At 38.8% G+C, this 25,856-nt stretch overlaps 3 protein-coding genes and 1 non-coding gene across 13 annotated transcripts in view; all 4 read right to left on the reverse strand.

Moving 5' to 3' along the window:
* Positions 1–400, reverse strand: part of LOC127372512 (deoxyribonuclease-1-like) — a 34,495-nt gene extending 34,095 nt beyond the window's left edge. The window contains exon 1 of the mRNA XM_051416331.1: positions 33–400. Coding sequence (XP_051272291.1) covers positions 33–120 — 88 coding nt within the window. The 5' untranslated portion in view covers positions 121–400. The remainder of the gene's footprint in view (positions 1–32) is intronic.
* LOC127372510 (deoxyribonuclease-1-like) overlaps positions 1–13,270 on the reverse strand; it is a 35,394-nt gene extending 22,124 nt beyond the window's left edge. The window contains exons 1-10 of one of the 9 annotated variants that reach the window (XM_051416324.1): positions 12,712–13,259; positions 9,092–9,177; positions 8,447–8,535; positions 7,746–7,829; positions 7,528–7,631; positions 5,302–5,414; positions 4,787–4,941; positions 4,396–4,492; positions 4,221–4,297; positions 2,056–3,161 (exon numbers count right to left, since the gene is read on the reverse strand). In XM_051416324.1, coding sequence (XP_051272284.1) covers positions 4,244–4,297; positions 4,396–4,492; positions 4,787–4,941; positions 5,302–5,414; positions 7,528–7,631; positions 7,746–7,829; positions 8,447–8,535; positions 9,092–9,177; positions 12,712–12,799 — 870 coding nt within the window. In that variant the 5' untranslated portion in view covers positions 12,800–13,259 and the 3' untranslated portion in view covers positions 2,056–3,161; positions 4,221–4,243. Of the gene's footprint in view, positions 1–2,055; positions 3,162–4,164; positions 4,298–4,395; positions 4,493–4,786; positions 4,942–5,301; positions 5,415–5,706; positions 5,861–7,527; positions 7,632–7,745; positions 7,830–8,446; positions 8,536–9,091; positions 9,178–11,052; positions 11,156–12,711 lie in introns of those variants that run through there. The other 8 variants (XM_051416329.1, XM_051416325.1, XM_051416328.1 and 5 more) reach the window with 8 other exon arrangements.
* LOC127372636 (U1 spliceosomal RNA) lies at positions 6,434–6,589 on the reverse strand. Its single transcript, XR_007886712.1, has one exon. It is a non-coding gene; the product is annotated as a U1 spliceosomal RNA (small nuclear RNA).
* Positions 13,271–16,919: 3,649 nt separating the features above from the next.
* On the reverse strand, positions 16,920–21,618 carry LOC127372513 (deoxyribonuclease gamma-like). Of its 2 annotated transcripts, none has more exons than XR_007886688.1 (10): positions 21,508–21,618; positions 20,349–20,434; positions 19,745–19,839; positions 19,204–19,290; positions 18,835–18,941; positions 18,500–18,612; positions 18,108–18,262; positions 17,716–17,812; positions 17,513–17,617; positions 16,920–17,077 (listed from the first exon to the last, which is right to left on the reverse strand). XR_007886688.1 is itself a non-coding variant. In XM_051416332.1 (10 exons), exons 2-9 carry the CDS (start codon positions 20,427–20,429, stop codon positions 17,564–17,566), a joined length of 789 nt encoding a protein of 262 aa, XP_051272292.1. In that variant the 5' UTR covers positions 20,430–20,434; positions 21,508–21,618; the 3' UTR covers positions 16,920–17,077; positions 17,523–17,563. The 2 variants fall into 2 exon arrangements, 1 of the variants encoding a protein (XP_051272292.1); XM_051416332.1 differs by having other exon boundaries at positions 17,523–17,617.
* Between the last annotated feature and the right edge of the window lie 4,238 nt (positions 21,619–25,856).

Genomic DNA, 25,856 nt, shown 5'->3' on the forward strand with positions numbered 1-25,856 from the left:
TGACATTGAAAATAGTTTTTTAAATTTCAAACCCTGATGAGAAGGCTGTAGCTGAAGGGTTAAATGTCCAGTTTGAAGAGAGAGAGGGAAGAGGTGCCCTGGCCAATACAGTCTTTCCATGCCTGCCAGTGCAGTCTCTGATGGCAGGGTGAACTAAAGAGTGATCCTTGGTGATCAATTGGAATCCTAAAGCCGGGTGGAGATGGTTAATCCTCCTCTGCTCGACACTCCCGTCTCAGCTTTAGATTGTTGGACTTCTCTTTCTGCGATGTTAGGCTTGTTCGTTGCTCTGTCTCTTGAGTTGACATTCTAAGTTCAAAGATGAGTTGCTCCGATGTGGTCGATCGATCAGCAAGTCTTGAACCCGAGAGCCGGCCGATGAATAACCCCGATCCTCCTCGTGCAGAACCTTTTATCCCCCTTGTCTCCTAGGGTGTTGTTCGGTTCATACCTAGTACTTCCTCTTTTGCTTCTCACAAGATGTGTCCTGTGTGTGTGCTCATCCTTACATCCTGTGTATGCGGTCCAACTTCCCTTTTCTCTCAGCACCAGGCATGTCCGGTTGCAATATATGCCTTATTACCTAGTGTTACGGCCACCTCCATTATCTGGAGATGTGTATCTATGTTGTGCAGCTGTGTCATGTTAAGCAGGATGTGTGATCCCTTGCCGAGGATTGGCTGGCGCGAGACCTGCCTACTTCCTGGTTCCAGCCGGTGATCTGATTGGTGCGGCGTCTGGCAATCCCTCCAATCATCTACCGCCTTCCTCTATTTAAATAGCTGCCTACCTGATGAAGGGGTAGTTGTGATTTTGCCCTTGATCAACTCGGCTGTGTGTATTGTGCTCTACTGTTGTAAATGTGTTAACTTCTGTAAGAGCCTTAGTTTAAGTATAAGATCCTATTGTCTCCTGTGTTGCCTTAATCTGAACTGTGGTAAGGAAACTGGGCAAGGATCTAGGTGGGGGTAACTGATACACACCGGACACCTGTAGATTTATTTTATGTTGGACACACTAGGTTTTAGAGGGTGCTGCTTACTTTGTATTTTTGATTATTGATGACGGGTCAGAGTTTTGTTTAATTTGATTTTGAAGTAGTCAGTGGCTATCTCTCATTTTGGAGAGACCTCTTTAAGTTATATTTGTTTCTTTGAGTTAAGCAGCATCCAACAGCCCTTTTCCTGTTTTTCTTGTGAACCCTGCAAATAAATGCAATTTTACCAAAAACATTCTGGTTCATGTTGCTTCCCTCTCCCCCACGAGCCGGGTCGTAACACTAGTTACTTAACACTTCAACATGATTTGCTCTCTTGACCTTACTTTCCATAGTTCTATCTTAGGCCTTTAGGCCTTTATTTGATAGAGAGACAGCTGGAGATAGACAGGAAAGGGGGGCAGAGAGAGAGGGGATGACATGCAGCAAAGGGCCGCAGGTTGGTTTCGAACCCGGGCCGGCCTCTCTACCGACTGAGCTAACCGGACGCCCACATTTATACTTATTAATTATTAAATAATCAGTTACAATCATATAATCAGATTTCATTTTTAAAAGCAGATCCGATGAATTCCCTAGGAGGAGTTTGTTCAAATACAACGCGAAAAGTTCACCGAAAGTGAAAATCAAAATCAAAATGGCCGACTTCCTGTGGGGTTTCGGGTATGGGTCCAAGAGGCTGTTTTGTGCGCCCCGGCATGTTACACGTGCCTACCGGGTTTCATACATATCAGTGAAACGTGGCGCTGGGCCTGCTTTTTAAAAATCCTGTAGGGGGCGCTACACACACGACAAATACGATTTTTGGTATGTGAGCTTCAGGCACTACTCTACACGTGTCCTGTGAATTTCATATTCATAACTATTACGGTCTCCGCACAGTGATGTATCCTGCCACCAGAGCGCCACCTAGTGGTGAATTGTTGACACATTTATTAGTGAGCCTCAGGGAGCCATGGGCAAGCATCATACCAAGTTTCATCTTAATCACGTGTCGATGCAGAGATATAAACGTCTTCATTTAAAAGAGCGCAAAAAAAAAAACTTTTGGTATCCAGTTCAATTCGATTCAATTCAATTCAATTTTATTTGTATAGCGTAAATTCATAACAGAAGTTATCTCAGGACACTTTTCAAATAGAGCAGGTCTAGACCGGACTCTTTATAACATTATTTACAGAGACCCAACAGTACCACCATGAGCAAGACCTTGGCGAAGGGGGCAAGGAAAAACTGCCTGTTAAAAGGCAGAAACCTAGGACAGATCCTTCGGCTCTAGGTGGGTGGTCGTCTGTCTCGACCAGTTTCTCTTTTACTTTAAATGTTACAGTGCAGGAGATGCCTTGAAAAGCTTTAAACTTCCAAGACACCACTGTAATGAGACACCTGACTCCATGACAGACAAATGCACTTTAATCATCAACCCATGAAGCCAAATAGCTTGAGGTGAACCAGCAACTATAGCTGCTTAGAACATAAACCCTTAAAAAGTGGAAGAATTAAGGTCCAGGGTTCAAGTACAGTCAAGTCCTTTGGAGTTTGGGGATAATGGATCAAAGCTGAATGTTTACAGAGTGGTGATAAGATGTAGCTGAGACAACATTTACTTAAAGTGTCTATAACATCAATTTCTCTCATTTATACTTTATACGTCTGCTCCACTTTTCAGAGGGAAACACTGAAGAATAATTTAATCCATTATTTGGTTCTCAATCTCACTTACTACAAAAACATCTGAATCTATTTGAGATTACCCAAAAATTCAGGAAAACCAAAAAATAAACTGAATGAAAAAATAAAATCACATCACAACTCTTCAGATTTATCTGGTGACCTTCCGGAGGGGCCCGACCCTCAGATTGGGAACCGCTGGTCTTTAAGGTGGAGATTCAAATAAAAAAGGCAGCTAAAAAGTGGCGGGTGGAAACCGTCTCTCATTGCCGACACACACACTCACACACATCTGGAAACAGCTAGCTGTTGTTCTGTTTGCATCGTCGTAGCTGAGGTTGGTTGGATTTTAATACCAGCCATGTTCTGTTTTTGAACATCAGACAAAGAGAAAAGAAAACTTTTCAAGGACAAAGAAACCACAAAAATACGTATATTGTCTAATGTGTCATGATGAGGTTATCTGCTGGGACATCCGTCTTCTTCTGATGTCCTGTTAAATTTACAAAAAGACACAAAACAGGAAATAACGCCGTTAGTAACGCCGTTATACTTAAACGCCGTTACTCCCAACACTGGTCAGCATACTGGTGGAGTGATCATATTGGGGTCTGAGCCTGCTTATTTTCTGTGACCCTGTTCAGACTTGAGTGGGTATGTGTGATGAAAACTTTGTGTTTTGTCTCATAGTGGCGTTTCACACTGGCACTTTTAATCAGCGCCGCGGTCTCTGAACATGAGACACACTGGTTATGTGCTCCTAGTGGGAAGAATGAATGTGAATGAATCTGTCCATTAAAAGCTTGATTTTCTATCCACTTTTCTCTTCTTAGAGAGCGCCATAAATCTTCTGTTGTCTCGCGCTCACTCATCTCTCCATTTCCTCTCCATGTATCTGTGACTTCTCTTTCTGTCTGTCTCTCCTCTCTCATCGCTCTCATCTCTGTATTCAGTCGCGCTGTTTAAACAGATTTGATTGGCTGAGCGGCATCATGTGGGATGGCTTAACTAGCATGCGATTGGTCTGTGAGCTTCCTGATCTGCTAAACAAATACCGTAAAGACTAAAAAAGCTGTGCTGGTTAAAATAGAAGCTCCCAGTCAAAATTTAGAGTCCTCAATAATTAATTGATTATAGGTCTGGGTCTGCATAGGACGGTGTCTGGGTCCGCATAGGACGGTGTCTGGGTCCAGACTCGCCTGTTAGCGACCTCTGCCCTAGAAAGTTCATGAAGATCTTCCTGGCACTCAGACAAAACCAATGGATCAGGCTAGATTTGCGTTGGCCCCACCCTCTGAGTTTGATGGGTGAGTTTGACAGTTTTAAGTAATTCATGAAGCACTGCAACACAGGACCATGAAATGTAAATGTAAATAGTGAAATAATTATATATGTATTTTACATTAAATGAATCGGTATTTGAATTAATTAATGACACATTTAATATCACATTTATGTATTTAATTCCAATTTTAATTAATTATGACACATTTAAGTAATTATTTAATGGTGTATTTATTTATTTAATTGTTGCACTTTCAGTCCTCCATACCCTTTGGAGCTCATTTGTTGATGTTAGTTCTCCCTCAGCACCACCTCCACAGGGTAGTGGTCACTGATGGCTTTAGTCTGGAAGAAAAGTCATAAATATTTTTTAAAGGACCATGTTGTGAATTTGAAAGTTTTCCAACTGATCTCAGACAGTCTTATATATTCCTCAGTCTTACTTTGGCATCAGACAGACGGTATTCCTTCTGGAAGTTGAAAGCCCGAGCTGAGCGGGGAACCACAGCGTCATACATGTCATCTCCAAACACCACAATCCTGTTGGCAGAGAGACTCGGGATTTAGCCTTTGAACTTCCTCTAGTAATCCCATTCACCTAACAAACACTTATTCTGTATCTCTAGAGGTATATAGCCATGCTGATATGGATCCAGATTTTAAGATAATAAACCAAACTATAGAAACATTGACAAGATAATGGCATATATATCAATTCTTTAAATGTAATGTTACACCACAAAGTAAAATCCTTTCACCTCTATTTGTTTTTAAAAAGTGGAGGCAGAAATTTTAGTAAAAGCAACTGTATTTCCTCAGTCATACTTATATTACCTGTCGTAGGTGTGGTCAGTAGAGTTACTTGTCGTGGTGTCGACATCATCACCTATCAGCCAATGGTAGTCAGGAGAGAAGATGCTGATCCTTTTCTTCTCCTTCTTGGAGAGGTAACGTCCATCGGCATTAAAGTCCCCCAGAATCATAATGTTCTGCAGAACAAAATCAACATAATGTATCAGCATAAACATCATCATCAGTGCATCAAACTAAGAGAGAAGCTGGTGCTCTAGTGTAACATCCAGTGGCAAGTGAATTTCATATATAACCTTTAAAACCAAAATGAACTACCGTCTATTACAGGTAGAATAATGGATACAAAAAGTAAATAAAATACAAAATAAGATCAAAGCGGCACTAATGAGTATTTTTATATTGACATACAATTGCAGTAACAGTAAGCAGATTTGTAGTGAAACATTCCACTCAAACCCATGAAATAATAATAATAATAGGTTATTATTGCTCCCATACTTATATCATTTACTCTGTTCTATTAATTTACAACTCACATCAGACTTCCATTTTTTTCTCGCAACTTCAACCACATCCTCCAGAGCGTCCAGCTCTATTTCTGCATCCTCTGGTTTGGTGTGGACTGGGATCAGAACCAGATCCTTCACAACTGAAAGCACAAACACAACTTAATGTCAGATACAGCTGAATTGGATACACACAGATTTTAATTTCTATACTTGTGAAGACCCCATGCGTATTCGGGCCCGCAAGCATGTAGTGTTGCATAAGAAGTTTTTTGACAAACAGGACATGACCAGATTTGGAACATACATAAACAAGGTCACATGATCCAATTCTCTGTTTGGTCTACATAGACAACATCAGGCCAACTTAGCTGAGTAGTATGAGCTGGAGCTTTGCACTCCCCTGCTTACAGCAGCTTCCCCTGAATTTCTTACATAACGCTTTCCAGATCCCCTTCTCATGGGTGCATCCCAGCTGAACAGGAGACAATGGGTGTGGGCTAGGACAGGGTCTTGCTGAGTGGAGTACCACTGGCTCAGATCTGGAGTTGGCCCCCAGGCGCCACACAGTGTATGCCCACTGCTCCTCCTACTTGGGATGAAGGTCAAATGCAGAGAATACATTTCTCTGAGGTTAAGGATAACTTCACTTAAGCCTCAATCCCCATGGTTTCTGATTTCTTTAGTCTCACAAACAGACAAAGCTCAGCCAAGGAAGGTTCCCAGGTGTTCCTTTATGCCAAATTTTTTAAAATATCAAAAGGCCATTATTTTCCACAGAAATATCCAAAATGTGCATACATTTGGAACATACATAGTGGGCGTGACCTAGAACCAGGTCCAATTCTTTCTAAGATCTCTACAAAAAGGTTTGCTTATTTGGACTTCCAAGTCAGTATTGTGTGCCACCTGACATCAGACCAACATTATCAGGCCGACTTAGTCTGGCACGTCCCAGCCACTCCACTCGTGGTTAGTCTCCCATAGTCTTATTGTCTGCCAATATTCCAGGCCACACCCATTCCCCTACCCATTAAACTCCCAATGGCATTACCACATTACTACAGCCTCTTTTCAGTGGCTTGAACATTACTACAACAGTGCTGACTTGGAAGTCGCTACAATCAAATTTATATCAGCTTTTTCTCCAACATAAAAGTCAGTGGAGAATGCGAACACAATCCCCCACAACCAGAAATTATGCAGTCAAGATTCCCATATTTGGGGAATTTGCAGAGGTCAGCACAGCCGGAATGCAATATTTGAACCTCACCCTGAGTGAACCAGTGTCATGTTTTCACCTTTGCTAGTTTTGTGTTTCTTTGTACCTGTGTTTAAGTGGTAATTTTTGAGGGATGAATGATTAACGTAACATAACTTAAAATTAAAATTAACAAAAGTTTAAACATACATATTATGTTTTCTATTCCAGCAAACAAATGTATTTCATCATTGAACATAAAAAAGGATTAATGAAGTATGTAAATAATATTTTAAATATTTCCTTTTGTACACTCAGGGGGTAGATTTGCAGATCACACTCTTCTTATTTCTCCTTATACTGATGATGTTATGCTTTTTATATCAGATTTAGAAAATATTTTTTCTGTGGTTTTATTCAAAGAATAATTCATGTTCTTTCAACACACCTAAAGCAATTACAATATTATAGTCCTGAAATGTTCCTGCTAATACAACTCAGTTATAATGTAACTAGTTTAATTATTATGGACAGTTTCTATTACCTTTACATTTACATTTTGTTATATGTGCCCTAAATATATCATTTTGATATTATGGAGAAGGTATTGCAGTTTTTTTCCAAATAAAGCGGAGACAGAAAATTTTAATAATGCTGGACAGGGCCTCCTACAAACTGAAAAATGAGATAGGACAAAGATCAAGTTAGTTTAGCCTGGGTTCACTAGACTTTCTGTATGCTCCATTTGTTAACAGATAGCCTAACATCAATGCTGGGGTTAGTTAGACAATATATCTATAATAAAAGTTGTGTCAGGTGAGGTTTCTTGAATAACTGATAATTCTGTGTTAAAATCAGAGTAATAGCAATTTGTCAAAAAAAAAAAACTTCTACACAATGTCTGGTAATTGTGGACTAACAGAAACTCTGGATTTGAGCTCTCTACCTCTATAGAAATACTATTAGCAGGACACTCAAACAAAAACCAACACACACACACAACACACACACACACACACACACACACACACACACACACACACACACACAGGTACCTGTATCAAGACACTCGAACCGCACCATGAAGGGCTCTCTGGCGAGAGTGTCTTCAGCTGTTTCTTTGTACTGGTGGTAGTTGATCAACGTCACCTCATTCCTTCTAAAAACACACACAGACAGACGCAGATGCATATGTGTGTCATAATCGATAATCGACAGACATACACTGATACGCTGATGAGTCGGTTTCCAGAGTGAGTTTTTGACTGTTTACCTAAAGAAGAAGACAAACTTCTCTTTGTAGGTGCTTCGTCCCAGAGATTGGCTGCTCCTTATGCCGTACAGATGAGGTCCGCTCCTTCAGTCAAAAAACAGAAACAACTGGAACTGAAACACTCACACAGTTTCAACCAGCAGCATTTATTAATCATCATCATCATCATCATCATTATGGGTTTCTGTGCGGGAGCACAGTATTTAATTTTTGAATTTGTTTTAGTTTGTTTAGTTTAATCATGAGATTCTGTTTAGTTCTGTTTATTTAAAAGCTAGATTCAATCTGTATATAGAGACAGAAGTCCAACTCCCTCTCCCAACTTGCCTCTGCTCCATGAATCTCTGTAACTCTAATTATTATCTCATGTTTGTCACCGTCTTCTCTAAAAACATTGAAACACATTCAGAAAGGCATCTTCACAAACAAACTTTGACTACTGATAAACTTCAAATTTACACATGGCACAAAGCTGTCTTGTTCTTGACTGTATTAAGTAGGACTAATTAATAAATATGTATTCTCTAAGTCATTTTCATGTCTGTGTATTATCATAAACAGATATATAGTTAGTTGGCTGCAGTTGCATGAAAGCTTCTGTTGGCAAAAAACATTTCTACTTCTGAGTTCTACATAAATACGTGCCGGGCCCTGTCAAAATACGTCCCTGGGGAGGTCGTGTCCACGTGTGGACAACGTACTTATTGAGTTCTTGGAGGAAAAATTTCATGGCCTCGCCAGTTTGATCCACCACCTCTAGCATCACCACCACGCTGTACCGAGACACAATCTGCACCAAACACAACCACAACAGAAGACAGCAAACAGCGAACAATGAACATGTCTGGAAGTACATTTAAATTGTCATATTGGGACACACAAAGTGTTACTAATAACTTATTATAATTAATAGTAGCTTGGTTGTCATCAAGTGTCCCTTTAAGCTGTGACAATGAACCAGTGTGAAGCAGCTAAATGGGATTCAACCATCATTAATTCTAATATGTACAGTATTTCTAACTGTGAAGGAATGTTTTTAGTCAATAAACAGGGTAAATAGATAATCAATACTGATACAAAAGAAACAGATCCAAATACTAATTATGTATTTCTATTGTAAGAATAAATCATTTTTACAGGAACAGGCATTTCTTTAAATCTGGCCTGAACAGAGGTCTTATTTCTCTGATCATCATACAAACAAACACAAAACGCACAACATACAAATATACAGTAGTTCCTTTTCACTGTATTTTCACACTCAGCATGACAAAAATATAAAATTGAATAAGTAATTGTACTGAATATCAGAGATATCAGAGATGTTTTAATGAATTATGACTTACCTTGATAAGTTTTTCCCGCACATCCTTATTTCCGACTTTATCCATTCCCAGTCTCTGGACATTGAAGGCTGCAATCTTCATTTTTACTATAAAAACAAAATTCACATAAGTTCAGAAGTTGAAAAAAGACACTGTCCACCATCTTTAGTTTAGCAGGTTAGCATGACAACATTTGCTTAGTGCAGCTGAGGAAAGACGAGGAAGGTTAATCTTCATGAACATTAAGTGTAGTATATCTAATCCTTTCTTTTCTATTTATCTAGAGAGGCTGAAAATGTATTTCCATATAAAGTACATTTACAGTATTATTACTTACTATTTATTGGTCTACTTATTCTTGATGTTTTGATGATTATTCAGGTTATTGCGCCTGATGATATATGTTCTGATTGTATAGGTTATTTTTGTTTATTCTCTTGTTTGTTTTGAGTTATTTTACACTTTTGTGAATTACATTTTTAAATAAAAGTTCAGCTGAGGCTGATGGGACTATGGAAAGTTGGAGGATCGCCAAAGTTATTACAATTCATTAATTCATTAATTGGTCATGATTTTTAAGATATAAAAATAACTAATACATAATTAATAAGCACATAACTGCCGTTTTAATTAAAACACATTAGTCAAAAACCTTTGATGCAGTTTTCTCAGTTTCATTGTCAGCGTAGATACTGCGGTTAGGCTTTGCAGGGCAGTGTAGTCATGGCAACAAAAACACTTAATAAGCGGGAAACTATGAGACTGAACTTAACGGAAATAGTTCATCAGATGAAAAAGAGGCAATGAAAGCAGAAAAGCCACATGTGAGAGTTTCAGCTGCACCTGAAAGCATTAGATTATTTTCTTTATATTGTTGTAATTTGGTTTCACTAACATTGATTATTATTGAAACCTCTGCATGTTGTTATACATTTATATGTGTTAACCAATATTCAATTAAATTTTATTTGCATAGCGCCAAATCATAACAGAAGTTATCTCAGGACACTTTTCAAATAGAGCAGGTCTGGACAGAACCGACGGCGGCAAAGAAAAACTTCCTTTTAAGAGGCTGCAACCTTGGACAGACCCCGACTCTAGGTGGGTGACAGTCTGCCTCGACGAGTCTCTTTTCTTTTTTTTTACTTTAAATGCATTTTTTTTTTACAAGAGCCATATTTTACAGTACAGGAGATGGCTTGAAAAGCTTTAAACTTCCAAGACACCAATGTAATGAGACAGCTGACTCCATGACAGACAAATACACTTTAATCGGCATCCCATGAAGCCAAATAGATGGGGTGAACCAGCAACTATAGCTGCTCAGAAGATAAACCCTTAAAAAGTGGAAGAATTAAGGTCCAGGGTTCAAGTACAGTCAAGTCCTTTGGGATAAGTGGTGATAAGATGTCTCTATTTGGTCTAACCATTAAAACTGCTTCATTAACCAACACAACTGTAGCGTCTGTATAAATGTGTATATAAAAATACCATTAAAAACTAAACATCTTGCTCCTCTCCAAGAAGAGCAGGCCATGTCATTTGAAATTGTGGTGCACATCATTTAAGACAATAAAAATAAAAAAATAACATTAAAGACAACTCTACATGGACAGTGCATCCAGACATGCAAACACAAACAAATAAAGTAGTTTTACACACTATGAAGAAAAACTGTATATATGCATTAATCTAATTGATCTGCAAACATATTAAACAGACATCCTCCTTTATCTGTTCAAGTAAATGTACATTACACCTGAACTCCTGAAGAAAAAACAAGTAAATGTGTAAAATAGATAAAAGGAGAGAATTAAAGTGAAGTTCAGTTTTAAAACTCAAAAATAGGTCAGTCTGGCAGGTTTCCCGCCAAATCTGTCCACACGATGAGAAATGATTCAGCAACACATGAAGTCAGATAGATTAACTCTCTCATAAATTAACACTTTTAGCACTCAGTAGTAATAAAGAAACAAACTCACCCATCTGGTTGGAATACTGAAATATTAAAACAGCAGAGAGCAGCAGAGGTTGTTTCAGCGCCGGTTGGACGGACGAGACTGAAAGTTCCTACAGCAAGCAGTCCTATTAAAGAGAGAGAGAGACAGCGAGAGAGAGAGACAGTGAGCGAGAGAGAGACAGGAAGTTTGTTGGCAGCCGAGACGTTGGCGCCAAAACACAAAATGATCGACCGTCAATTCATGCACAGAAAAAAATGCCCAAAAAGTAGCTGAGACAACTTTTACTCAAAGTGTCCATAACAACAATTTCTCTCATTTATACTTTATACGTCTGCTCCACTTTTCAGAGGGAAACACTGAAGAGTAATTTAATCCATTATTTGGTTCTCAATCTCACTTATTACAAAAACATCTGAATCTATTTGAGATTACCCAAAAATTCAGGAAAACCAAAAAATAAACTGAATGAAAAAATAAAATCACATCACAACTCTTCAGATTTATCTGGTGACCTTCCGGAGGGGCCCGACCCTCAGATTGGGAACCGCTGGTCTTTAAGGTGGAGATTCAAATAAAAAAGGCGGCTAAAAAGTGGCGGGTGGAAACCGTCTCTCATTGCCGACACACACACTCACACACAGCTGGAAACAGCTAGCTGTTGTTCTGTTTGCATCGTCGTAGCTGAGGTTGGTTGGGAGTAAGTCTTTGTTTTAGAGGATCCAGTTCCAGCTTTCTCAGCTTTGGGAGAGATCCAGTGAGCTACCAGCTGCCCCTGATGATTGATACTGGACTCTAAAACCCATCATATCCAATGTGTCTGCAATGTGCTCAACTTAACATCGTTCTTGGTCGGTTACATTTTTATGAACTAAAACCTCTAGAAATAAAAGAGATGTTTGTTGTTGTTGTGTTTTGGTTTGTAAGATTTTAATACCAGCCATGTTCTGTTTTTGAACATCAGACAAAGAGAAAAGATAACTTTTTAAGGAAAAAGAAAGTATAAAAATACTCTTTCATGATTAGTTTATTTCAGATAACACGAAGCCATAAGCGCTATGAATAAGTAATGTTAGATCCCGAGTTACCCCTGTATAGGTGGTACTGGACCAGCTCTCCGTTGTAAAGGGTCCGAGCCTCTTGCCTATGAGTATTACCCTATAGGTTAAAAAGAGGACTGTTTAAGCTGGTGGCGAGGAGACACACCTAGCTTCTAACTGCCTTCATCCGAACGCCCATCCTGCTCACTCTAGTGCAGCACCTGACCGAATAGCCCTAGAGCCAAGTACCACACTAGCCACGTTCGTTAACGGCAGCTCTCCTCTTACTGATCTGTGCACTTGGTGGTTGCTAGGATTATTTTAGTGGCTTGGACAGTAAGCCCCAAGGGTCTGTTTAATTTATTTGACTAGAGTAACTTGTTAGAACCTTCAAGATATTAAACACACTACCTAATAATTCAATTCAATTTTATTTATTTAATTTTATATTTAATTATTGCCTGTAGAGATATCATAAATCCAATGTCCACTATTTATTCTTTAACTTCAGTTGTTATTTTTTATTGCAAGATTTTAAGAAGGGCTAGCACACAGCTTAATATTGATTCAACATTGACTATTCACATCTACTGATAAAGATTAATTATCTCTGACATTGAAAATAGTTATTTAAATTTCAAACCCTGATGAGAAGGCTGTAGCTGAAGGGTTAAATGTCCAGTTTGAAGAGAGAGAGGGAAGAGGTGCACTGGCCAATACAGTCTTTCCATGCCTGCCAGTGCAGTCTCTGATGGCAGGGTGAACTAAAGAGTGATCCTTGGTGATCAATTGGAATCCTAAAGCCGGGTGGAGATGGTTAATCCTCCTCTGCTCGACACTCCCGTCTCAGCTTTAGATTGTTGGACTTCTCTTTCTGCGATGTTAGGCTTGTTCGTTGCTCTATCTCTTGAGTTGACATTCTAAGTTCAAAGATGAGTTGCTCCGATGTGGTCGATCGATCAGCAAGTCTTGAACCCGAGAGCCGGCCGATGAATAACCCCGATCCTCCTTGTGCAGAACCTTTTATCCCCCTTGTCTCCTAGGGTGTTGTTCGGTTCATACCTAGTACTTCCTCTTTTGCTTCTCACAAGATGTGTCCTGTGTGTGTGCTCATCCTTACATCCTGTGTATGCGGTCCAACTTCCCTTTTCTCTCAGCACCAGGCATGTCCGGTTGCAATATATGCCTTATTACCTAGTGTTACGGCCACCTCCATTATCTGGAGATGTGTAGCTGTGTTGTGCAGCTGTGTCATGTTAAGCAGGATGTGTGATCCCTTGCCGAGGATTGGCTGGCATTGCATCGAATACCTGTGATAGGGGAACCTTTCGAACGTGTAATAATAGACTGTGTCGGATCCTTGCCCAGAACTAAAAGCGGAAATCAATATTTACTCACAGTAATGTGCGCTGCCACTCGCTTTCCCGCTTTTTTTTGGTCTTCCCCGGGTGATTAAAACTGATCAAGGCTCCAGTTTCCAGTCTAGACTAGTTAATCAAGTTCCTATTGCAGTGCAGTCCTATTGCAGGAGGATGTTAATGGTGTGGCTCATCCTGTGTGTTATTTTTCCTGTAAGTTTAACAGGCACCAGGCTAACTACTCGACCATTGAAAAAGAAACCCTTGCTTTGCTGTTGGCCCTACAACACTTTGAGGTATATGTTGGTTCCAGTTCTCTGCCAGTTGTAAATTACAATGACAATAACCCACTTGTGTTTCTTTCCCGCATGTATAACCACAACCAGCGACTCATGCGGTGGGCCTTGGTCGTGCAAGATTACAACCTGGATGTACGTCATAAGAAAGGATCTGAAAATGTGTTAGCTGATGCTCTATCAGGAGTATAAAAATAGTCTTAGTTGTAAGGTGGTGGTTTTGTTACAAACTTATGGTTTGCATCTTAAGGGGAGGGGTGTTACAGCCACCTCCATTATCTGGAGATGTGTAGCTGTGTTGTGCAGCTGTGTCATGTTAAACAGGATGTGTGATCCCTTGCCGAGGATTGGCTGGCGCGAGACCTGCCTACTTCCTGGTTCCAGCCGGTGATCTGATTGGTGCGGCGTCTGGCAATCCCTCCAATCATCTACCGCCTTCCTCTATTTAAATAGCTGCCTACCTGTTGAACGGGTAGTTGTGATTTTGCCCTTGATCAACTCGCCTGTGTGTATTGTGCTCTACTGTTGTAAATGTGTTAACTTCTGTAAGAGCCTTAGTTTAAGTATAAGATCCTAGTGTCTCCTGTGTTGCCTAAATCGGAACTGTGGTAAGGAAATTGGGCAAGGATCTAGGTGGGGGTAACTGATACACACCGGACACCTGTAGATTGATTTTATGTTAGACACACTAGGTTTTAGAGGGTGCTGCTTAATTTGTATTTTTGATTATTGATGACGGGTCAGAGTTTTGTTTAATTTGATTTTGAAGTAGTCAGTGGCTATCTCTCATTTTGGAGAGACCTTTTTAAGTTATATTTGTTTATATTTATTTGTTTGTTTTGTTTGAGTTAAGCAGCAAAGCTCTAGTAATTGATAAGTTGGTGGAACAAGGAGTGATTGTAGGACCTGAGCAAATTGAGTCTGCTGCCATTGCTGTTGGCATCCCAGCTCCGGCTGAGGAGGGCCAAAGCCTTGAGGCACAAACAGCCTCCAGGATGGAAGGCAAGGAAGGTGGGCGGGTGAAAACACCGTTCACGCTTCCCCGCTATGATCCATCCCCTTCGATCAGTACTGGCTCCAGAGACGAGGCCCGACTGAAGGTTCGCCTTGCCCGTCTCCAGTTGGAAGCCCAGGAAAAGGATCGTAAAAGGCAGGCACAGTTCCATCTTCAGCTGGAAGTTAAAAAGCTGGAGATTGAGGCTGACAAGGCTGTGAGGCTGCGGAAGCTCGAGCTTGAGACTCAGACAGCAGGGCAAGTGCGAGGTGCAGTCGCAGGTATGACACCTTTTTCCACCATCTCCACTAATGTTGGTCAAACAGCATTTGATGTTAGTAAGCATATTGCTTTAGTGCCTGTGTTTCGTGAGACTGAAGTGGACTCCTATTTTGGTGTGTTTGAGCGTATTGCGGCTGCATTGCAGTGGCCGGCTGAGGTATGGTCACTCTTACTTCAGTGCAAAATTCATGGAAAAACCCAAGATGCCATTGCTGCCCTCTCCTTAGAAGAAAGTTTAAGTTATGACACTGTGAACACTGCCATTCTGCGTGCTTACGAGTTAGTCCCCGAAGCATATAGGCAGAAATTTAGAGATCACAGGAAAGCTCAGAGTCAAACCACGAGCCGGGTCGTAACACTAGTTACTTAACACTTCAACATGATTTGCTCTCTTGACCTTACTTTCCATAGTTCTATCTTAGGCCTTTATGCCTTTATTTGATAGAGAGACAGCTGGAGATAGACAGGAAAGGGGGGCAGAGAGAGAGGGGATGACCTGCAGCAAAGGGCCGCAGGTTGGATTGGAACCCGGCTTTAAAAGCAGATCCGATGAATTCCCTAGGAGGAGTTCGTTCAAATATAACGCGAAAAGTTAGCCGAAAGTGAAACTGAAAATCAAAATGGCTGACTTCCTGTGGGGTTTCGGGTATGGGTCCAAGAGGCTGTTTTGTGCGTCCCGGCATGTTACACGTGCTTACCGGGTTTCATACATATCAGTGAAACTCGGCGCCGGGGCTGCTTTTTTAAAATCCTGTAGGGGGCGCTACACACACGACAAACAGGATTTTTGGTATGTGAGCTTCAGGCACTACTCTACACGTGTCCTGTGAATTTCATATTCATAACTATTACGGTCTCCGCACAGTGATGTATCCTGCCAAAAGAGCGCCACCTAGTGGCGGATTGTTGACACATTTATTAGTGAGCCTCAGGGAGCCATGGGCTATCATCGTACCAAGTTTAATTTTAATCACACGTGCCGATGCAGAGATATAAACGTCTTCATTTAAAAGTGCGCCAGCTTGTGGCGATGGCCGGCAATTTTGCACGATGTCTAAGCATAAGTTATTAGCCTAAACGCACTTTTCATGATAGTAGCGCCACCTAGTGGCCGACCTGAAAGCGTCGGATGGAATAATACATTTTTCGAGCGCGTTGCAGCCTCCAAATATGCAGTCGAAGGGGCAGAATATAATAATAAGAATTCCTTAAATTACAATACAGCTTTTGGTTATTATAATCTCTGTGCATTACGTTATTCACATGGAGAGTCCGTAATGCTCCGTTGTTATCTTTCTCCGTTACTCGAAAGTCCTTTGCTTTCCAAAGTGGTTATAGTGGATCAGGGATCTCAACTTACTTACTTACTTAAACATTCAACAAACTATCTACAAAAACGTTATTACGTCTTAACTTTACTTTAGCTCCACATTTCTCTCTCTTTTCTCTTCTCTCCTTCTCGTCGATTCTCTCGTATCTCCTGTGTTCCCCCTTTTTTTTATTCACCAAATTTCCTGATAATCCATCCAACAGTTGAGATATTTCACTGGATAAGTGAAAACGCTGCAGAGGAGATTGGGAGATCATTAAAGTCACTGAAATTAATTCTCTGGGGACCAAAAACATCTGCACCAAATTTAACTTCAGCAATATTAATAATAATGTTTATATTATTTATAAGACAAGAATCTAATTCTAAAAACAGGTTTACATATATTTTACAATTATCATCTTAATAGGTTAAACATCCCAAAATAATGTTTGCTTCATTGTTTTCTACTTTTTAAGCATGCAAACAATAAGAAATACAAACTTAATGAAATAAGAAAAACTGTCAGAAGAAAACACTCAGACTGTCTCTATTTTTGAACATCAGACAAAGAGAAAAGAGAACTTTTCAAGGACAAAGAAAGTACAAAAATACTCTTTCATGATTAGTTTATTTCAGATAACACGAAGCCATAAGCGTTATGAATAAGTGAGCAGTGATATAAGGAACTGCCGATGCGTCTGCACATATTGTCTAATGTTGTGTCATGATGAGGTTATCTGCTGGGACATCCGTCTTCTTCTGATGTCCTGTTAAATTTACAAAAAGACACAAAACAGGAAATATAGTTCAGACAGAAAAAGAAACAAGAGAACATCTGATATCAACATCCATCATTAAAGCTCTGATTCGGACTTTGGTGACCTCTAGTGTAAAAACAGACACTGTTGCTGACAGACGTACCCGATAACTCCTTAACAGTTACTGACTCAGGGAAACTGAGAATGAATGAAGTCAAATGTATTTCTATACTGTGGTATTACTACTTTTACTTAAATAAATGGTCTCAGTACTTCTTCCTGTTGTCCAATGTCTTGGAGAGAAGGTTGCATATAAATGGCACCAATTCGGTGACCAAAAACTACACACAAGAACTTTAAACACCATAAAATACTAAATTTACTTTGTAGTGACCTTTTTGTTTATCATATACACAAACATAGTGCAGGTGAAAGAATAATTACTGATATATACCTTTCTCTTCGTTGGTTGCCTTCGGAGCTCATTTGTTGATGTTAGTTCTCCCTCAGCACCACCTCCACAGGGTAGTGGTCACTGATGGCTTTAGTCTGGAAGAAAAGTCATAAATATTTTTTAAAGGACCATGTTGTGAATTTGAAAGTTTTCCAACTGATCTCAGACAGTCTTATATATTCCTCAGTCTTACTTTGGCATCAGACAGACGGTATTGCCTCTGGAAGTTGAAAGCCCGAGCTGAGCGGGGAACCACAGCGTCGTACATGTCATCTCCAAACACCACAATCCTGTTGGCAGAGAGACTCGGGATTTAGCCTTTGAACTTCCTCTAGTAATCCCATTCACCTAACAAACACTTATTCTGTATCTCTAGAGGTATATAGCCATGCTGATATGGATCCAAAGTTTAAGATAATAAACCAAACTATAAAAACATTGACAAGATAATGGCATATATATCAATTCTTTAAATGTAATGTTACACCACAAAGTAAAATCCTTTCACCTCTATTTGTTTTTTTAAAAGTGGAGGCAGAAATTTTAGTAAAAGCAACTGTATTTCCTCGGTCATACTTATATTACCTGTCGTAGGTGTGGTCAGTAGAGTTACTTGTCGTGGTGTCGACATCATCACCTATCAGCCAATGGTAGTCAGGAGAGAAGATGCTGATCCTTTCCTTCTTCTTCTTGGAGAGGTAACGTCCATCGGCATTAAAGTCCCCCAGAATAATAATGTTCTGCAGAACAAAAATCAAACTAAGAACAACAACCAACTGAATCCAGAGTCTTACAGTGATATATTAAATATATTAAGAAATGCACAATAAGATAATTTTAACGTGACTTTTTAATTTTAATTAGAATGCACTAATAAAACTAACTATTTATTCTTCATCCTCTGTATTTATTCTTCATCCTCTGTATTTATTCTTCATCCTCTGTATTTATTCGATTTCATTCACTTTCAAACTCACATCAGTTTCCCATCTTCTCCTCACAGCTTCAACCACATGCTCCAGAGCGTCCAGCTCTATTTCTGCATCCTCTGGTTTGGTGTGGACTGGGATCAGAACCAGGTGCTCCGCAACTGAAAGCACAAACACACACATTAACAAATGGACACACACACACACACACACACACACACACATTTGACCCTAGTAAACCTAGAAACATTCACAGTGTAATGCCTAATTATAACCCTAACCTTTAAACCTAGTCCGATATAGTTTCAAACAGTTGTTGGAAATGTTGTCACTACAATGGTCCTCACAAAGCAAGATAAAACCACACACACAGGTGTAACTACCTGTATTTGGACAGTCAAACAGGACAACAAAGGGCTCTCTTTCGAGGACGTCTACATCTTCTTTTTCTTCGTACTGGTAGGACTCGAGCATGCTCACCTCAGCCTCTCTGAGACACACACACACACATTTTGGTATATATTTTTTACATTTATTACTTTCCTTTATTTATTTGTTTATAAATGTATTTGTGAGTTAGCAGGATATCTATAAAAGCCATTAAGAATTTCAGGTGTTTGGTCCAATAGCACCAACATGTTATCGTTTATAAATCACTTTAACAGTAAAGGAGTCGAGGAAAAATCCGTTTTTCACTATTTCTTGGTTGAAAAGTGTTGAGCAGTCACTGTACTCAGTTAATTAGTTTATACCTGTAGAAGAAGACAAATTGCTCCCTGTAGGAGCCTCGTCCCAGAAAGACACTGCATCTCATGTTGTACGGACGTTGTCTGTTCCTTCTATCAAAAGACAAACAACAAGAACTGAAACTTTTCTAGACAAATTTATGAGTGAATACATTTGGAACTGTTTAAATTGTTCTACATGAACTTTTGACTCCAGTATTTTGACTTATTTGACAAAGATTTGTATCGAAACAAAGCTCCAGTGTGTAATATATATAATATATTATATATATATATAATATAATATAATATAATATAATATCCACAGGTATGTTTTCATTAGTGTAAAATCATCGTTGTGTTTTGGTTACCTTAGAATGACTCGTTTTTATCCAACTATTGAACTACCATGTTTCTACAGTAGCCCAGAACGGACAAACCAAACTTTGACTCACAGTTTTGCCCCCACGCTTGGAAAGGGAGGGAAAAATCCTACACACCGGACCTCTAAGCAGCTATGAATTCTGGGTAAATTAAGACTAACTCTCCTGGGACGTACAGGTCTTACCCATAGTTGTTGAGTTCCGTGAGGAACTTGCCCATGGACCTGCCGCCGTGACCCATGACCTCCAGCATCACCACCACACTGTACCGAGACACAATCTGCACCAACCAACACACACTAAAATAAATCTGCATTAAACACAGCGCAGATATAGAATAGAAAACAATAGAATAAGAGCAACAAGAATACAGTTTGAATTGTCATATTAGGAATAATACAGGTGTCACTAATGACATTAACATTGGTTTCGTTCTATTTGAATGTCCCAGGAAGTCGTGACAGTGAGCCAGTGTGAAACTAAAGCTGCTAAATGGAATAAATATTACCAAAATGTCTTTAGTGAAGAATTTCAATCCTAAATCAGGAGAAATATTTCAGATAAAGAACCAAATACAGTAATATTATTAAAGCATTTTTTGTTCTTAGTGTCACACAGTGTAAAATACTGAAAAGAGGATTTTATGTGATGATCATACAAACAAACAAACAAACAAACAAACAAACAAAGCCCCTCTCATTGTATTTTCACACACATGACAAAAACAGGAAATCTCTATACAAATATATATATTGAATTAAATGAATGAATTATGACCAGCAGAGTTACCTTTATAAGATTTGTCCGAACAGTCTCATTGTTGATTTTATTCCATCCCAGTCTCTGGACATTGAAGGCTGCGATCTTCATTTTTACTATAAAGACAAAATTAAACAGGATTTAATGTCTATAGACACGTTAGCACCTTTCTTTATTATTTATCTTAAGAGGCCGCAAATGTTTGTCCATATAAAAAAATGGATTAATAGAATAATAGATGGAAAGTTGGAGAATCACCAAGTCATAAAAATTTGAAAAAATGAAGGTTTTTACCAAATTGTGTGACAATCCATATAATAATTGTTGAGATATTTCAGGAAAAATAATCAGGATTCATCCTTTAATGTCTAATAAACAGAGCCAATCCATCAGGTAGAAGTTGAGATATTTCTCTGGATAAGTGAAAACACTGCAGGAAAGATCAGGAGTTTTATTTGGCTCATAAAGATCTGCACCAATTTTAATTTCAGTCCTGAAAGTCGCTGTTGAGATGTTTCAATCTTGTACCAAAGTTGTGAACCGACTGACTGACTGACCATGGAGGCACACTGCTGTCATGGCAACAAAAATAAAAGCTTTTATGAGCGGGAAAATATGAGATTGAACAAGAAGGAAATGAGAAGAAGCCACATGTGAGAGTTCCAGCTGCACCTGAAAGCATCAGATTACTTTCTTTCTATTGTTGTAATTTGGATTTACTAACATTGATTATTATTGAAACTTCTGCATGTTGTTATACATTTATGTGTTTACCACCAAAAAAATAATACTTTTGACATCTAGACACGTAAACACACAAAAATAATATACTTTTACACACTAAAAAAACTGTACAGATGCATAAATCTAAATTATCTGCAAACATATTAAACAGACATCCTCCTTTATCTGTTTAAGTAAATGTACATTACACCTGAACTCCTCAAGAGTTCATGTGTAAAATATAGATAAAAGAAGGAGAGAATAAAAGTGAAGTTCAGGTTTAAATAAAAACTGAACATGATGTTTTTATCACCTGTATTCATTAAAATCAAATATAGGTCAGTCCGGCAGGTTTCCCGCTAAATCTGCCCACACAATGGACATAAAGTCAGATAGATTAAGAATAAATAAATAAATAAATGAACACTTTTTAACCTGAATTGTAATAATAAAGAAACAAACTCACCGATCTGGTTGAGATGAAAACTGAAATATTAAAACAGCAGAGAGCAGCAGAGGTTGTTTCTGCGCCGGTTGGACGGACGACTGAAAGTTCCTACAGCAAACAGTCCTATTAAAGAGAGAGTGAGACAGCGAGAGAGAGAGACAGGAAGTTTGTTGGCAGCCGAGACGTTGGCGCCAAAACACACAATGATTGACGGTCCATAACAACAGTTTCTGTCACTGAAGTGTTTCATTTAATCCATTATTTGATTCCTAATCTTACATATTACTAAAACAGCTGAATCTATTTGAGATTATTTCCTCGTCCTGTTTCAGTGATTTCACTTAAGAAACTCTTCTATAGGGTTCAGGTAAATACATGTTTGAGGCTTAAATCACTCAATAATTCAGGAAAAGGCAAGAAATGAAAAATAAATCACATCACAACTCTTCAGATTTATCTGGTGACCTTCCAGAGGGGCCCAACCCTCAGTTTGGGAACCGCTGGTCTTTAAAACTTACTGTATAAAACCTATATAAAACTAAAAGACTGAACTCGTAGTAAAATGCTGCTCTAACACTGACTGACTATTAAAATGTGATACAAACTGTTAATTAGTTAAAGGATATGTAGCAATTATAAATCCCAGGGAACAGTTTAAGATTACACATAAACTACAAAGCATTCAGGCCCCTATGTGCATTTAATGTGCCTCTGTTTGGAAATGACTTCATGTATAGTTTGCTGTCTATTGAGTTTAATCCTCTACAGAGAATCTGAAGCCTCCAATCAGCCTCACCTGAATCAAACACACATAAGAGAAGTCTTCTACGGTACTGTGCACGGTTACAGCTTCAGTTAGTCGATGTCAAATCACCTGTTTCAAGTTGGCTTCATAACCATCTCCCATTGGAAAGACTCAAACGTGTTCTCAGAGGAGACATTAGTGGGTTTTCTCTGCTTTGGAGGCCTGTTATAGACTTTATTATTATAAAACTTTATTGATTTTGCAGCTCTGGTATACAAATGATCCCTGAAGGGTTAAACCGAGATGTTATTAACATTTAATCGATATCTGGATCTAGTATTTGTGTTATTTTTGTTCTTTATAAGGGTAATGTTGAGTTTATTACCTGTATAAACTAAAAATAAAATAAAATGATTGAAAGAAAATAACATTTTACCATTTTTTTAAGTTGACTTTTGATACTTTAAATACATTTTACATCTGTACTTTTACTTGTTATTGCGTTATTTTTAGTTTTTAGTTGTTTTAACCTTTAACAATACGTTTTCAAAGCTTATTTTAATTGTATATGAAAAATCTTAATATTCAAAATATCTTACGGCTGTAAAATAAATATAGAGGAGAGAAAATGTACCTCTGCAGTAAGCAGCACAAAATGGAAATCCCACTTCACTTTTTCATGTAACTTTCTTCACATTAGAATAAAAAAAGGCTTTATGAAAAACACAAATCCCGGCAGAAAATATGTTTCTAAAGAACTTTAAATTCAGTGAAAAAGATTTTCTGATGGACGACCAACGGTCAGAGCTTCAGGTGGAGAGTCAGTGAAATTTTAAAAAAAGGCGGCTAAAAAGTGGCGGGTGGGAACCGTCACTCAGGGTCAGTATTAAGGATTTGATTTCCCCTTCCTGCTGCCCACACACACACACACACACACACACACACACACACACACACACACACACACACACACACACACACACACACACACACACACACACACACACACACATTCTTGTTGCTGCATATTTCCATGATGTCTCATCCAGGATGTTTGAAACAATAGAAATAATCCGGTTCCCTTTTTTTATTTTAACTGTTTGAACATCAGTTTTGGAATTTCCCCATTGTGGGACAAATAAAGGAATATTTTATCTCTTATCTTATCAGAACTCCTCTATTAAGTTTATTATGTTCAAATTAATGACCAGATTTTACTCTGAAGATCACTCAGACTCTCTCCAGAGTATCATCGAGAGTATTATTCTCTTAAATATGAACAACATTCTCTGATTCTGTCTCAACCAAATATATTGTTGAACTAAGAAAAGATCAGATCAAACTTTATTGATCCCAGGACAGACATTTATAAGACAGGAGAAAAACATGTGTGTGTTAAATATGAAGACTTTAACACCACTTTAAATGTTAAATATTAAAATGTTTGTTATTTAAAAGGTTTTCTAGGCATCAATTAATTGGACAGAATCATACTAAATGTATTCTGTTGTGATTAATAAGAACGTTTCAATCCCAGGTTTATGTAGGCGATCTGAGTGCGGGGATAAAACACAATTCAAATCTTTCAGAACAACATCGATTATTTCATTTCATATTTGTTCATTTTAATCCATTTTCATGACTGGAAAACTAAACTCAAGGACTTGTTGGGACCTTGATAATAAAGGACAGGTGCAATCAGGTGATCAATAGAAGAACAGGAACATCCAATGACCGTTACCTCGATGGAAAACACCATGAGGTAACGGAAAGATGTATAGAAACTTTATTTATAACACATCAAAGACTAAAACAAACTCCAGTAACGTTTCCTTTCCCCAGAAACAATCACAGCTCCTCAGAAAGGATGTTTACAGTTCATACATTGGTACATTTAACCATCAATCACTCAAACGAAGGAACAACAACTGATATCGTTGACAATAAAAACAAAAAGTAAACAGGAAATGTTGGAAAAAGAAAGTTGAGCCATTAAAATAATCATTAAATATATTTATAATTTGTTATGTTACTGTTGATTATATTCAATTCAATTCAATTCAATTCAATTCAATTCAATTTTATTTGTACAGCTCCAATTCATAACAGAAGTTATCTCAGGACACTCTTCAAATAGAGCAGGTCTAGACCGAACTCTTTAAAACATTAATTACAGAGACCCAACAGTACCACCATGAGCAAGACCTTGGAGACAAGGGCAAGGAAAAACTGCCTGTTAAAAGGCAGAAACCTAGGACAGACCTCCTTTGGCTCTAGAGAGACAGACAGACAGACAGACAGACAGACAGACAGACAGCAACAACAGTATTGGCAATGGCAATCTAGCAGGACAGTACTGTCTCTTAGGTGTACTCTTTTTATCTGCTCCTTTCTGTGCATTTCTGGAATACCCTGCAGTGCTGCAGCACTACAGCACTTTAAATTGTATTTGTATATTATATATGTGTTATGTATTGTTTCATGGCTTTGTTGTAAAGCACTTTGGGTACCTTTCGGCTATTGTAAAGGGCTATACAAATAAACTTGATTTGATTTGATTTGATTTGACCATGTCAGGAGGCTCCACCAGGATCGACAAGAACCTGCGAGACGAGAAAGCACAAGAACTCCGGGGAAGAAGTGAAGTTAGTAACATGCATTAATGGAACATGCATGAGTGCAGAAAGAGAGAGGAAGGGAGGAGCTCAGTGCACCATGGGAAATCCCCCGATAGTCTAGGCCTGTAGCAGCATAACTAAGGGATGGTTCAGGACTCACCTGATCCAGCCCTAACTATAAGCTTTATCAAAGAGGAATGTCTTAAGCCTACTCTTGAATGTGGTGAGGGTGTCTGCCTCCCGAACCACAACTGGAAGCTGGTTCCACAGGAGAGGAGCTTGGTAACTGAAGGCTCTGGCTCCTGTTCTACTTTTAGAGACTATAGGAACCACAAGTAGCCCAGCATTCAGAGAACGTAGTGTTCTAGAGGGGTAATAGGGTACTATGAGCTCTTTAAGATATGAAGGGGCCTGACCATGAAGAGCTTTATAGGTGAGGAGGAGGATTTTAAATTCTATTCTACATTTTACAGGGAGCCAGTGCAGAGAAGCTAGTACAGGAGAGATGGCATAAACTGTTAACCATGGTGAAATGTTTACTGGTGTAAGGAATTATGGGACGGTGTTGTCTTGCTTTGGTCCAGAGTATCTTCTGCTACAGGAGATAATAAAAGAAGAACTGAAGCTCATTTCTTTCACATTTAGAGAATTCAAACAGCTCCGGCTCACTTCAGGGAGAAACCTTCGTATTATTTATGTGTTTTTATCTTCAAACATGTCTTTTGGGATCTTATATTATTTATAGTGATATCACCAAACACAGCTGGAGTACAGGAGGTGATAAAAGCAAGTAAAGGGACATTGAAGGAGAAATTCTTCACCAATATTGAGAGTTACTCGTTCTCTGAAGAACAATGTGATGAATCCCTTTATTCATGCATGGAGACCTCAGCATAGATGTTCTACCCCATCTACAACATTCATCCACCACAACATACCTGAGGCTGTTATTCAGGGTTGAAGTAAGATTTCTCCACTGTGTGCTGCACAGAAACAGCTTTTTG

This window comes from Dicentrarchus labrax, unplaced genomic scaffold (assembly GCF_905237075.1).
Source record: "Dicentrarchus labrax unplaced genomic scaffold, dlabrax2021, whole genome shotgun sequence".
In the NCBI taxonomy this organism is placed as follows: domain Eukaryota; kingdom Metazoa; phylum Chordata; class Actinopteri; family Moronidae; genus Dicentrarchus; species Dicentrarchus labrax.